At 41.8% G+C, this 15,362-nt stretch overlaps 1 protein-coding gene across 1 annotated transcript in view; it reads left to right on the forward strand.

Annotated features, from left to right (window-relative positions):
* Positions 1-12,578, forward strand: part of kmt2ba (lysine (K)-specific methyltransferase 2Ba) — a 38,051-nt gene extending 25,473 nt beyond the window's left edge. The window contains exons 25-36 of the mRNA XM_079523241.1: positions 114-192; positions 418-578; positions 1,315-1,476; positions 1,671-4,548; positions 4,952-5,074; positions 5,505-5,878; positions 6,761-6,889; positions 7,147-7,399; positions 8,885-8,995; positions 9,735-9,818; positions 9,966-10,095; positions 10,792-12,578. Coding sequence (XP_079379367.1) covers positions 114-192; positions 418-578; positions 1,315-1,476; positions 1,671-4,548; positions 4,952-5,074; positions 5,505-5,878; positions 6,761-6,889; positions 7,147-7,399; positions 8,885-8,995; positions 9,735-9,818; positions 9,966-10,095; positions 10,792-11,067 — 4,760 coding nt within the window. The 3' untranslated portion in view covers positions 11,068-12,578. The remainder of the gene's footprint in view (positions 1-113; positions 193-417; positions 579-1,314; positions 1,477-1,670; positions 4,549-4,951; positions 5,075-5,504; positions 5,879-6,760; positions 6,890-7,146; positions 7,400-8,884; positions 8,996-9,734; positions 9,819-9,965; positions 10,096-10,791) is intronic.
* The last annotated feature ends 2,784 nt before the right edge of the window (positions 12,579-15,362 follow it).

The following is a 15,362-nucleotide window of genomic DNA, read 5'->3' on the forward strand; positions in this document are numbered from 1 at the left end:
TATTATACGGGTGCCCTCTGGTTTGAATAGGAGTGGTTTGACCCCGGAGTTCATCACGTTAATTTGACTGGGCTTATGCTGGGCCCTGACAACACTACATGTTTCTTGTGCAGGTTCTCTGCAGATCCTTAAGCTCGGTGTCTTGTCAGAGCTGTCGTCACATGGAAGGATGCTATATCCTGCCGGTTACCAGTAAGTGACAAATAACTAGCCATTGTGATCCCAGCCCAGGCCCACCCTGGGGCCTGGGCTGGGCTAGGATCACAATACTCTACATGGGAAGTGTTAGAGACAATTTATCAATACCAAAATATCCTAAATATTTTTAACCACTATAGAATCAAGAGTCCTTAAGATCTTAACCATTGTGTCTGTCTGTTGATCTTGCTCCTCACAAACCTCTGTCTTAATTGTCAGATGCACTCGTTTGTACTGGAGCACGGTGGACCCGCGCAGACGCTGCAAGTACACCTGCAAGGTGATGGAGGTGTGCACTCCTCTCCCTGGGCAGGAAAAAGATCCAAGGTGGGACAAGGAAGACAATCACACCACCATACACAGTCCCAGTGACGGCAGTGGTGAGCAAACATTTACTGAACTTAGATATGCTATTTCTATGACTTAAGATTCCATATTTGGGCATTGTTTCATCCTGATCCAACTGCCATTCACTTACAGAATTTTAAAGTAAAAGTATTTCCTAAAATGTAAAAAACAAATCACACCCATGTGAAGTGAGGGGAACTCTTATCATCGTAGATCATCCATTCATTGTCAATTGGAATTTAATCATTTGTGTAGGACAAAAATACCGATTTGCTCAGACACATGACGCAAATTCTCCATTGTCAATGGCATTTAATGTTTGTTAGGACAAGAATCGACACTATAGCTGAATATCGGAGGGGCTAAAACTGGGGTGAAAACAGAATCAGGTCTTTATTGCCATGACATGTAAAGTTTGTAAACAGCAGAGTGCACTTACAACATTAGGACAGGTGCAAAACAGGACAAGTGCAATGAATAATTAATAAATATAAAGTGCAGAGAGTTCAAGTGTTCAGGTCAGTTCAGAGCACAAGTCAGTCCATTTGTCTTGAGTGGGGGTGGTGGGAGGATAAAATATATTCTACACTCCCTTGCCTTCTGCCCGTCAGAGATCGCAATAACACAAATTGAACAAAGACGGGGAGTGACACACAGCAAAGGTTGTTTGGCTCAGCAAACGACTTACTGTTAACTACATTAGAGCATAATTATGCTTTATGTGCTAGGCCATTTGCGTCCCCACTTCTGACATTTTCTCTTTACCAGAAATGGAGACTCCAGAAAAGATGAGCATCTCGCCAATATTGGTTAAGTCAAGTGTGCCATCAGCCATCTCAGAACTGGACCATAGATATGGAGCCAAAGCCCCTGGTTACAGTCAAACCAGAAGACCAGCAGGAGGGTCATCTAGACCTCTTCCATCTCCAGGTAAGGATTTGTGCAACAAGACATGTACTCATGTCTTGTGCAAAGTTGTATAATAATGGTCCAAACACACTTTAAATTATATTTTACCCCAATTTTGTGGCCATACATTATACATATCTACTGCCTCAGCTCTTGATGTTCAAATATTCAGGTATTGACTTTGTTCAGCTCATGCTAATTCATTGCTTCATCAGGGTCAGGCCCTCCAAGGTCACACCACATCCTGACAATCAGGGATCTGGATGACAACCGAAGGCCTCGGCGTCTGTCCTCAAGGAGCCGCTGCAGCTCCTCGCCCTCGGACAGCGATCCCTCTATGCCAATGACTCTCCGCTCAGGCGGCACCATCATCCACAGCAGAGCCTCTTTGTTCAGCTCCCCTCCTAGTTTGACTGACCTTATTTCAACCTCACGTCCTCCATCACGGCAAGGCCGGAACTCTGCATCCCCTCGCATGTCTTCTCCGCCAGCGTCCCCCTCCAGCATCACCCCGGGGGTCTCACCACGGCAAGGAGCCATCAGCCGCTCCCCGAAAGGCAGACAGCTCTCATACACGCCTCAAGTGTCTGCTGAGGTTCCCCAAGACTTTCTAGCGTCATCTGAGGCAGAGGATTCATTATTGGCTGTCACCAATGGAATCTCCCTAGCCCCTGATAGCTTGGAGGAAGAAGTTGCTCAACTTATGGCCCAGGATCTGCCGTATACTGTGTTTGATGCAGACACTGAGGTAGCTGTGGCTTCCATGCTAGATGCTAAACTAGAGTTTGATGAGGCCCTGCTCAGTGAAAATGTGTCACTAAACTGCAATGCTCAGGTCGATAGTGGGGAGGCCAGGAATGTTGATGAAGTTGAGGCACAAAATGAAGGAATTCAAACGGGTCAGGAGCATGGATCTCTCGATGATGATGGTGGCCATTATTTAAAATTTTCACGTACAGTGATGGTATGCGAGGCATCCAAGGACTCTGAAAACACAGGTCTCCTTCAACCATCCTCATCACATTCCATCTCACAGCTGGATGGTGCTGATGGAGGATCAGAAAGTGATGGAAGTGAGACAGTTGAGGATGATGCTCCGAACACAGTCGGAGGAATTGTAGCAGCTAGGATTCAAACAATCCAGAATACCCCAACCAAAAAATTGACTGTTGCTCTGAAAAGGCTAGAGTCCATTTACACAGGGACAAAATCATCAGACAACACAACATCCACCAGTGAATCTAAGGCGGGGTCTGCACTGTCTGTAGTTCCCGAGTCAAACTTGTCATCGCAAGAGACTGTTCAAGAGGGCTCCCAGATAAGTGATTCTCAAAAAGACCTTTTGGATGCAGCTACGGGTCATTTTATCTCTGAGGGTGTTCCACTCTTGCAAGCAACAACAAACGAAGAATTTGCCAATGACTGCAGTTCCTCAACTGACTCAGCTGATTCAGATGTAGCTGATGATATGGGTGACCTTGACTGTACACCTGAGGCCACACATAAAACGATGGCTACAACGCATACAAAAGCTATTGTAGTAAAACCCAAACAAATCCGCACACCCCCACATGAAGACAACATTATTACATATGTAGATGATATGCGTGATCCTGACTATGCACCTGAGGCCACAGTCAAAAAGATGACTACAGCGCATACAAAGGCTATTGTAGTAAAACCCAAACAAAACCGCACCGCCCCATATGTAGACGATATTGCGTATGTAGATGATATGAGTGACCTTGACTATACACCTGAGAAAACGGCCAAAAGGAAGGCCACAGCCAAAAAGACAACAGCTCATACAAGGGCTACAATTGTAAAACCCAAACAAAAGCGCACGCCAATATTTGTAGACAATATTGCATATGTGGACAAAATGGGTGCCCCTGACTCCACACCTGAGACCACAGCCAAAAAGACATCAGCTCATACAATTATTGTGAAACCCAAACAAACCTGCACGCCAATATTTGGAGTGGCGTATAGTCAGGGTGCCTCCACACCTGAGGCCACAGCCAAAAAGATCACTACAGCGCTTACAAAGACTATAATTGTAAAACCCAAACTAAATCGCACACCCCCAACAATTGTAAGAGTCATTTCACCCAAGCCTTGTCTTTCACTTCAGTCCCAAAGTACTGAATTGCCTTTGCCTCCACAATCTTCACCAGCTGTAAATGCTACCTCTGCTTCACCAGGTGTTGTTGCCGCTGTGTCACAGGCGGTTACCTCTCCCATTGTAATTAATGGCTTAAACTCTTTACCTGTACAACAACCTGGAGCATCAAGAGGGAGAACCATCGCCATCTGCCTTGATGCTGCCAAACAAGCACACCCGCACCAATTAGTGATCGGTGCCCCAGCAGGTGCTCCTAAGCAAGTTGCTCCTCAAATCCCCGCCCCATCCCCATCCCCACAAGTCCTTCTGGTAAACCGACAAGGTCAGATTCTCGTCAAAGACTCCAGGACCAACACCTATCAACCCCTCAGTCCAAACGCACCCAACTATAACAAAATAAGTGAATTTGCCAAGATGATCCATACTGGTGCTGCCGTGCAGCACCCTGTCCCCCGTGTGATCATAAAACCAAACTCCACCACCACCTTGGTCAGAAGCGTCATCCCAAGTAGCAACCACATGGCATGCTCAGATAAGAGAGTTATTGTCCACACTGCGATCAGAGGAGGTCGGCCAGTTGTAATCGGGGTTAAGAACCTTTCTCAGCCAGGCTCACCCTCCAACCAAGAAGCCCAAGCCATTATAGAAAGAGCCATGGCTAGCCACCGAGAGCCAATTTCACATCCAGTCATCCTGTGCTCTCCTGCACGACCAAACCCCAGTATTCTCAGTTCACCCCAGTCCCAGGATACACCCCTCCCAGAGATGCTCCCATCACCTGTTGCCACGTTGCAAATCCCCAGTGGTCTTAGTGATTGCAAAACAGATGCATCCATGTCGTCGCGCACCCAAGTGCGCATGAAGAGAGTGTCCGCTGTGTCAGAGCAGCCAGACAGGAAGAGATGCAGGAAAGACTTCCTGACTGAACTAATGCCTCCATCCGAGCTTGATGACCTTAACGATGCTAGGTGAGGGTTACATTTTTTGTCCCCCACACCTACTTCAAGCTTATGTTCAATTTATCTTAAAAGTATTAAGCATACTTTGGTAGTCATTTTTTAAATGAACAATTCCAAGTCCTTTGCAAATGGACAGAATGGGTGACTGTCACCTGCATTGCAAATAGCACTGTACGTACGCTGTACCATTGTGAAATATCTTGTTTATATTGCATTGAGAGTGCATTATCCCATGTATTCACTTTGAGATGATTACCTTTACATAATATGGTCTCTCTGAGGAGCTCTGAGTTTGTCTTATTTCAGAGTCCCTTTGAGTTCATGGCCATGGGGATAAATGCTGAGATAAGTTGAACAGCTGAAACATACCAGGTATAAAAACACCCTAAACCACATTGCTTTCTCGTCACAGAGCCAGCCGTGTGAGAATGAAAGCGCCGACAATGAAGGATGTTCTTGATCTGGACCAAGGGAATGTTCCTGATACCATTGAGCAACCAAGCGTCAAATCATCCTCAGAGTTGGGACTGATAAAGTGAGTTCATAAAAAGAGAAACTACAATACAATGACATTTCTGTTATACTGATTTGATTACAAAATGCTCTATCCATTTTGAGAAAAATAATTCTCACCAAAGCTCCTGAATTAAATGTTAAAAAAGATATTCATATGACATGTCTATTAAGTGTATAATAGAATGTTCTTTTCTTTATTCATATTTTTATCAAATTTCATAAACTAAATAAATGAATAAACAAACTAGAACTGCACTCTGTCGAGTGCCTCCTTGCACGTTGCACACAAGTAGGCCATAAATGGCCTACTAGTGCGCAAGCAGAGCGCGCAAGTACTGTCGCACATTTGTATGAGCACGACCACAGTACTTGCACGCTCTGCTTGCGCAAGTAATAAATAAATAATTGTTTTTATTATTATTTTGTTATTATTATTTTTCCTTACTCAGGTTCCCCATGGAACAAGCTATCAACAGCAGTAACACAGAGACCCTGGCCATCAACGGCAGTAACATGAAGGCCCTGCCCATCAACGGCAGTAACATGAAGGCCCTGCCCATCAACAGCAGTAACATGAAGGCCCTGCCCATCAACAGCAGTAACATGAAGGCCCTGCCCATCAACAGCAGTAACATGAAGGCCCTGCCCATCAACAGCAGTAACATGAAGGCCCTGCCCATCAACAGCTGTAAAATGGAGGCCCCGCCTATCAACGGCAGTAAAATGGAGGCCCCGTCTATCAACAGCAGTAACATGGAGGGTAAATCACATGTCTGCCTCAGTGCTCGCCATGGAGACCTCTCTGAATGGGCGCCCTGTACAGGTTGGTGATATATTAAGAAGACCTGAGGCCGATTCTACAAATGCCTTCTAAATCATTTGTTCTCAAACATGTTCACACTGAAAAACGTATGCTGCTATAAATATATATAGCTAAAATGGCATGGATGCTTTCCCGGATTGAATGGGTTCAACTGGAAACTGACACCAATCTAGCATTTCTTTTCCATTTTTCTTGTTTGCAGAGTGAAATAACTTAATGGCATGAGTTAACCGTGTTGAAGCCAGGGCCACACTTTTTGATGACGCATGCAGATTTGTGTCAACCTTGCAAACTTGGTTCTGCCCTTTTGTTTTCCATTTCTATTATAAACATAATTGGAATGAATTTATCAGACACTGGGTGGAAGATTAGACAGAGCAAACACAAATACATTGGCTGTGGAGTGCCAAGTAATGAATCTCGGTATTTTACTATTTACTATTTTGATCCAAGAAGACGTAAGACAAGTCACAAATTGCACAACATGTAGGCACTAAGCCCATCCATGTTTTTAATTTGTTTTATAAATGTAGAGTAGCCAATTACTTTTACCCCTTATTTTGTCCACAATTTAGTTGTTATCCCAATTAATTCCTCCCCAAACATCCCTGTCTAGTCTGTAGGAATACAGCAGCAACCAACAAAGTTCCCCTTCCCTGCCCGGCATCTCTCCCTGAACATGGCCAGTTGTGTTTGTATAGATGCTCAGCCAAACCGGATGCATCGCGCTGCATTCGAAAACCCATTTCTTAAAGTTTTTACAAAGCAGTGTTATTTGGCATCACAGCTGGTTTTAGGATGTTGCCCTAAATATTTAATAGAAATCATTATATTGCATCTTGTCTATACGTACATTAAAACCAACAATTTGTTTCTATTCAGGTTTTAGCTCAGAAGATGAAACTCTGCTGGCTAAGCAAGAAGATAAAAGGACATATATGAACCAGCCTCACCTTCGTTTTGAAATCACAAGTGATGATGGATTCAGTGTAAAGGCCGACAGTATTGAAGGTACTGACTACTTCCTTTTCATGCATAATTCACAAACACACTAAAGACAGTTAAGCCCATTTCAATGTATAGATTATCATACTAGTAGTAACCTCACTCCATTTGTATGAAAGACGTGCCAATGCCAACTCTGCTCTTTATTTTATTATGTACTTCTCATTAACTTATTTTGACTGTATTATGCTAAATCTGATGCACCATCTTCAATGGGCTTTACATAAACTGACACGTGAACATCATTCACTCTCGTCCGCCAGTGGCGTGGCGCGCTGTGATCGACGGGGTGTTGGAAGCGCGGGCGGCCTTCCACCTGAAGCACCTGCCTCTAACGGGTATGTCGGGCCCGCGTATGCTGGGCGTGCTCCACGATGCCGTCATCTTCCTGCTGGAGCAGCTGCAGGGGGCCGCCAGCTGCAAGCAACACCGCTTCCGCTTCCATCGCTATGAGTACACCGAGGACGAGCCGCCCCTCAACCCCAGCGGCTGCGCCCGCGCTGAGGTCTACATGCGGTACGGTTTTCACTATATCCTATTGCGTACATTTGTGGTAAAGTTCTCTGTAGCTTATTTCTGAATGGGAATTAATTGCCAGTAATGATATTTAATTTTTTTCCAAACAACATAGAAATCAAAATAAAATTAGCAATTTCGTTAAATATTACAAGACAATCGCACAAAAGGACCACAAACAATGACAGGAACAACATCATCGGCCCTACTCCTCTCCAGGTTCTTCCATTAAATGTGACAGATTATTATTTTTTATATATTGTATATAAAACAACCCCACACTTTCTGAAACATACTGTAACAATCGCCCTCTTCACAGCAAGGCAAATTATTAACTAAGGAATAAATAAGCGGGACCGTAGGGTTTTCTCTTAACACTTTATATAGGGATACTCAAAAGTTGTAATTGACGAAGTCACAGGTAAACAGTACACATCACAATGACGTCTCTCCCTATGTCTTTCCCTACTAAATAAAATAAACAAGAAAACAAACTCAAACCAACAGTCTATGATTACATTCAAACCCCCCTCCCACCCCAAACCAGTCTCAAAGTCAGCGGAACGCAACCGCGCTTGGTATTAAACAAACGACAAAGACCGCGTCCGTCCTCTTCCAACGAGGCGCGCGCACGTGAGAGTCTAGAACAGTAGTTTAATCCAACGCAATGAGCGAAACGCGTGGGGTACCCCTTAGTATTTACAATCCTCCAAGAACACTTTGGAATGATCTCACCGGTCACAGCAGCTCTGTTAGCCTCCAACTGCCGGCAGATAGATTCCAACGTCGACCCCCGACGGCAGCAACAAGCGCGATGCTTCACCCGACGGGCACGACTGTTCTCCAATTGTTACGGCTGCAGATAAATGCGTTTAAGCTTTCCTAACGGTTCAAACGCTATCTGGCGCCTGGAGCTCCTCTTCTCCTCCGTGTAGGCCTACACCCTGTTTGTTTGGGAGATCCCTCCCGTGTGTCACTTCCTACCTTAGTAAACTTGGGTGGTGGCATCAATCACTGACACCTGTCAATCACCCTTGTACCAGCCCCGTTACCTTTAATATATGTATAGGAAAGAATAAGACTCTCACAACCCACATGTTACATAGCTCTTTTTGAAAATAAATAACATGTACAGAAAATAAAGCAGAACAACATTAATAATGTGCTTTTGTCACAATACCATGTTTGTCCTTAAGAATATATGTAATTATTTCCAAAGGTAGATCTAAAGACCGTTCCTTGAACCATTATGCATATGCTTGATTTGTCCAGCCACTTCCAGTTTAATGATATTACTCTTATGGATTGTTAAAGACATATCTATAAACATGTATTTGTTCATTGTGCTTGTGTCCATCTAGATAGAGGCCAAGTAGAAAGGTTTTTGTGATCTTGATGATTTTGTCACATTGAGGTTTTGGAATAATTTCATACTTTTTTGTACAGTAACTAGCATATTTTTGTTTTAACTCTCTCCCCACGCAGGAAGTCGACCTTTGACATGTTCAACTTCCTGGCCTCACAGCATAGACAGCTCCCTGACACATCAGCCCCCTGCGATGAAGAGGATGATGAATTTCCACTGAAATCCAGCAGGTTTGCTGCTTTTTCCCTCCTAATCTTGAAGATCCAGTAAAGCACACAATAGCACGATACAATGGCAGGCTTCAGCAGACAATGATGTTTAGTTTGTAGCTGAGTAACTTGAAGGTTTTCTACGCCCGTCACCAAGGGTTGTATATGTATGGTGTATCATTTACATTTTCTTGTCATTGCTCTACAACAGGGGTGCCTGTAGTTCGCATTGTAGATCACAATGGCAACGCAGGTAGATCGTGTGCCATGTCCCTAAAAAATATCACAAAACCCCTACTTTTTTTTTTTTTTTTTTTTTTTTACATCTGATACTTTGCAATGCAATGCTTTGTTTTCAAGAGTGTTGCACTTGCACGCAAATGTCTGTAGCATTATAAAGTTGTATAAAATGTGCGTGGCAAAGAAGCCAAACACCTACCACTTTCATACAGAATGGAAGCCTTTTTTGTCCAATTACTGTATTTGGGATTTGATTTGAATCTAGAGGTTCAGCTTGAACAATGTAGAAAAAGAGAAAAAAAGGAACGTGTGTTTGCAATGAGTAAAAATTAAGAAGCCTTTATTGAATTGGCTACGTGTTAAGGCACACAGTCTTTATGAGGGTGACTCAACTCAGCCTTCATAAGGGTACTGACATGGGTACCGCATTGACTTTCTGCATCTGTTAAATAAAGCAAGGTGCATGTATACATGTACTACACACACAAAATGTAGCTCATTTCCATTTCCCACCCCACAGACGAGCCACCAGCACTGAGCTTCCCATGGCTATGCGCTTCAGACACCTGGAGAAAACATCCAAGGAAGCTGTAGGAGTTTATAGGTAAAGACCACCAAGCCTGAACATCCAAACTCATAAATTGTTGCCTGCATGCTCCTTCATAAGATGTATGTTTTTGGATTCCTTACGATGACTATTATGCTTAAAACAAAATTCCCCCATCCTTGACTCTCTGTTCAATCATTCTAGATCTGCAATTCATGGACGTGGTTTGTTCTGTAAGAGGAACATTGAAGCTGGAGAGATGGTGATCGAGTATGCAGGAAATGTCATCCGAGCTGTCCTGACTGATAAGAGGGAGAAATACTATGACAGCAGGGTTAGTCATCTTTAGATCCATGTATACGGTGTAGGCTTCTTGAAAGTGTGAGAGCTACTGATTTTTGAGGGCATTTATAGAATTGTCCTCAGATTTTAATGGGTTAAGCAGGCATCACTTCTACTTGGCATTTGTACAGCATGTTCATGATATGCAAATAATTATCTTTTAATCCATTTAGACCTAAGGATGCATCTGTGTCGCCTTAGCGTTTAACCACTTTAACCATTAGTTTAGACTTCAGCTGTTGAAAAATAGCAGATCTACAAGCTCGAGCTTGTAGATCTAGGCTGTGGGCAGTTCAGAAACCCGTCCACCAGTGACATCATCGTTAGGCAGATATTTTATTAAACAAGATTTCTTTAGAAAAATATTTAGATTTGTATTATCGTGAGAACGATTGCTTCCATTATAGTATTGCAACTTTTCAGGACTAGAAAGCCTGCAGTTTCTATTAGCTTGGACTCCCCATCGATGATGTCACTGGTGGACGGGTTTCTGAACTGCCCACAGCCCTCCTATGAGACACAGACAGAGTAGAAATTATGATTATTAGTAAGGACCTATTATATGAAGATAGGTTGTGAAGTGGTCCTTTAATGGATAAATTATAAATTAAAGTGTTAAAAAATTACTGGTCATAAAAGTCAAACAAAGATTCTCACTCAACACTGCTCTTCTCATGGCATCCATCAGGGTATTGGCTGCTACATGTTCCGCATCGACGACTTTGAGGTGGTGGATGCCACCATGCACGGCAACGCGGCGCGCTTCATCAACCACTCATGCGAGCCCAACTGCTACTCCCGTGTCATCAGCGTAGAGGGCCACAAGCACATCGTCATCCTCGCCCTGAGGAAGATTTACAGAGGCGAGGAGCTCACCTATGACTACAAGTTCCCCATCGAGGACGCCGACAACAAGCTGCACTGCAACTGCAGCACGAGGCGCTGCCGCCGCTTCCTCAACTAGGACATGGCGCATGACCATGACAGCCATCTTGCTTGAATTACTTGAATATATGGGAGATTAACTGTGGAGGAACGGTAGTTAAGCCACTGCACTTGAACCAGTCTGTGTGGCATCCTTGCACATATAAACGGAGGCAAGGATGTTTAGGTGTATACCTTAGTTCCAGATGAAACGGTTCTCCGCGAAAATGTTTTCTACTGAACATTGTTAAATATTTCAAGAGAAACAAATTCTCACTGAATGCTATCCAATTTGTATTGAGTATAACATCGTCTTCATAGCCATAAAAGTGGGGTCACAAGGTGGGAAAGTTTCACCAACTTTGATTCAGATTTTCATTCACATTCTATCTTAAAATCTTTGTGAAAGTGTGCGAATGACTGAAGAATTTGTTGATTTACCAGACCATGTTGCCTGGAGAACAAGAGGCTATTTTTAAATTATAGTGCAATCTGTGATACTCCCTGAAGAAAATGGTCTGTTAGACTGGTTGCATGGATGGCATAATCTCCCCCCCACCCCCACCCCGACCCCCACCACCACCACCACCACATTCCATTGAGAAACTATCCTCAGTAACACAAACCAAATGGGAGCCGTTTGGTTTGGCTTGGTATGAAAGATTATTCATGTGATTCAGTGGCTGAAACTACTGGGATGTTGGTCTGCGAGGAGCTGCATGCTATCCAGTGATCCTGCAGTATTTTTGGACGTTTATATTGTCACAGGCCATCTTTGACTCATTGCTTTTCAATTTTTATGAATGTCCTCGGCTGGAACTGGGGGGCCATCGTCACCTGCCTCTACTCTGACGATGGTTAATACTCACTGCAAATGATGGCTGAAACGCCTAACTGCAGTTCTTTCTCACTTTGCTCTGTTTTAAAGAGAGAAAATTCTCAGCACATGTGTCTGTATATAGGTTATAATAGAATGGGATGAGACTGATTCTTGCACCTTAAACTCTCTTGTGTTCATCTCTGCTGACATTGGCAGCTGTACATAGTCAACAAAAGTGAGACTGCTTTTTTTCTTCAGAACAAAGTGCAACACGCTGGATTCAAGCCCTCTTGTACAAGTTTTAGTGCAGCTATGTTTCTTCCCTCTCCCCACATTTTCAAGTGAGCAGGGAGTTTCATTCTTGTCTGTTGTATTTTGCTTTGGTTATGGAGATGCCTTTCACACAAGTTCTATTTCATGTAGGGTTTTAAATGTTTGCTTAATGGAAGTTGCTTCCATCCCTCCTGTCTTTCCCTGTCACTCAGTCGTAAAGTCTTTATTTTAGTTGAAACAGCAGAGAGATGCTGTGAACAAAATGTTTTTATCCCACTAGTTATGCAATTGTTTGTTAATGTTTTGTTGTTTTTTTGTTTAAGGTCTATAAGGGAGGGATGTCTGCAGGCTGTAAAAAGATAATATAGTAATGTTACACGGCTTATTGCTCCCTTTTAAATCTTTTTCAGGATTTGTATTTTTGTACACTGAATAAATAATAAATGCTATTCAACATGCTTGTGGAACTTATAACTTGCTTTGTTTGGTAGTGAAACTCAAAGTGATTAAATGCCCCCGAATTAGTTTTCCTTGCTTTTCCTTTTTCTTTAGTTTCATGTTATTGTTACTTCCACCACTCTATCTGTTGTCTGATGGGTGTACTACCTCAGTGGCAAAACAAAATAGAATATTATATGAAACGAGCTAATGTTTGAAGACTTTAGTTGTGAAATCCTACAACTGTCCATTGTTTTACATGAAGTCCTTTCCTCGATGTTTCACATAAAGAACTTTATTATTTTCTAAGCACAGTTTTTCATAGTCAAAACCTACATCAATCAATCTTAAATTCACAACACCCTTGATGAGGTGCTAGCCTTCTAGGATAGCCGATGGCATCGGTCATATTTCCGCCAGTCATCGTTTTGAAAGAACGGGTCAGAGTTTTGGTAAAATCGCATGGATAATGAAACTCCTTAGCTCACAACTGGCATATGCATGTAACAAGGACACGACCCAGCCTCTGATATTTTCACTGGAGGGGTTTGTCGTGCTCTTCTGAATCTGGAATGCAGTGTGTACTATTGATTTGAATTGTTTTATTTAAATTGAGTTTGTAATTTCTTGTGACCTGCGTTACTTTATTCGCTTATGATGAAACCTTGTCTGTATAAAGTTGTATACAAAATTTCTAAACCTGTTTAAACCTTTTACTACACATTTTTATTTATGTTATGGTTTTCTTGTTTGTTTTTTTTGCCCAATAAAACTTTACATGTTAAAATGGTTAAAGTGCATTCATAAGTTACGTTTGCTTTACTGCAACTCATTTACTGCCATTGCTTGTGCATTCTTAGGTGAAAAATAAGTAAAGGATCTAATAAAGATCTATTCATGCAAGCTCTATGAGATCACAAAATGCCAATATTGCTGTAGGAATAGATACAAGGATCAATTTAAAAAGTATATTCATATACAGTAAGTGCATGTCAAGAGGTAGATGGCTTCATCCCACTATGATTTTGATCATGGGACAATGTTATGCATGTGAGGCATGAGAACAACATGTTTTCTGATGTTTCTTAACACTTAACATCCAATATGATTTAAGTAGGCTACTTAGATGTCAGGCTAGAGTAGATGTCACTTCCAGTATTCTGGTGGATTATGGGGGTACAGTTATTTATAGGGGGGGGACACTGATGGGGGGGGGGTCTGCCCCATAGAGTTATGCCCCCCCCTAACGTTTAACAGAGTAGATGTAATTTCCAGTATTCTGGTGGATTTGGGGAGACTGATAACTTTTGAAAAAACATGGCATGTTATCTGTTGAGAAGGACCACCAAGGCAATGGAGAGCAGAACAAGTGGCGAAAAATAAAACTTCTGGGAACTCAGATTAGCAGAACTGGACAAGTAAAGCACATTTTCGTCAGTTGAGAGAAAGTGTTTCAACGTTTCCAATAATAATAACTACTGCACCTAAAGTTAGTCAACTATTGTGACACTCCATTCCTTTAAATCCAGCCATGCCCTTCATAATCACTCATCATGTACTACATAATTATCTTTATTTTTGACTCACATTCCTTTTCCATTGTTCACAACTATTGAAGCTACGTTGACAAATAAAAAACTAGTTTACTGGTAGAACTTCCTGTCTCCTCCTGTCCTCAAGTAACACTGTCCTCTGAAAAGCCATAACCAGAATAATACGCACCCATTCACCATTGCATCTATGGAAGTGCATGCATGCGTGTGTGAGAGAGCACTTATTAGTCCTTAAAATCAGCATAGAGAAATATATTCTTTATATTTTCAATTCAAAGGGGCAGAAATAAGTATATTTAGTATTATTTACACATTAGCCTTCAATAAGTTATGTGGACTTCTTCAAAATGAGTTGAAACATGAAAATGGTAAAGCACAAATTATGAACAGTTGATGTGTATTAGATCAAAAGCAATAGTCTTCAACACATTTTATACAGTCCATTCACAGTGATATTTGCATTTATTGCAAGAAACAATATTTTATAGGCTATGATGAAGGGAAAACTTAAAATTACCTGAGAGTCTGAATTTGAATAATGTAATCTACTACAAAAAGAAAAGACACTATACTAAAACACACAAAGGTTTGAAACAGTGATGAGAGACCTTTCGGTTGCTTGGCTCAGTCAATATAGTCTTATTACACAAATGTTTATCAGTCTACTGGTGATCATCTCATTCTGATTTCAATCTGATTTTGTGGAGAAAATGCACATCTTTGGCATTATGTGGCAGCCAGCAAAGCAGTGAAATGCCATCAGTTGAGTTAACAACATAATAAACTCATATGAACTCAGATTACAGTTCAATAAATAAATAAATGCATAAAATACATGATGATGATGATTATTCTTACATTAGTAATTATTATTATGTTGTATTGCTTTAGGTCTTTAGAATGTTGAATTGAATGAAAAGCATAACTTGCCTTGCCGCATCCCAAAAGGTAGCAAAGGATAACTGTGTATAGATTATCTAGACCTTGCAAGCATCACTTACATCACTGCAGCTTATCTGTGCCTATTGAACTATCATTTCAAAAAGTTATTTAATGCTTTGTGATTAAATGTCCCAGTTGTGTCTTCTTGTTTGCTACCTCTATTCTATGAGCTCTTGCATAGCTCCAAAAAAGCAATTTCTTAAAAAAGGAAACAAATAGCCTACAAAACTTCCAAGTGACACTTGGAACACAATGTTTTGACTGTTCAGTCAAAACATTAAAGATCATGTAAACTTTCAGTCCATAAAA

Source organism: Electrona antarctica, assembly GCF_951216825.1.
Source record: "Electrona antarctica genome assembly, chromosome: 15".
In the NCBI taxonomy this organism is placed as follows: domain Eukaryota; kingdom Metazoa; phylum Chordata; class Actinopteri; order Myctophiformes; family Myctophidae; genus Electrona; species Electrona antarctica.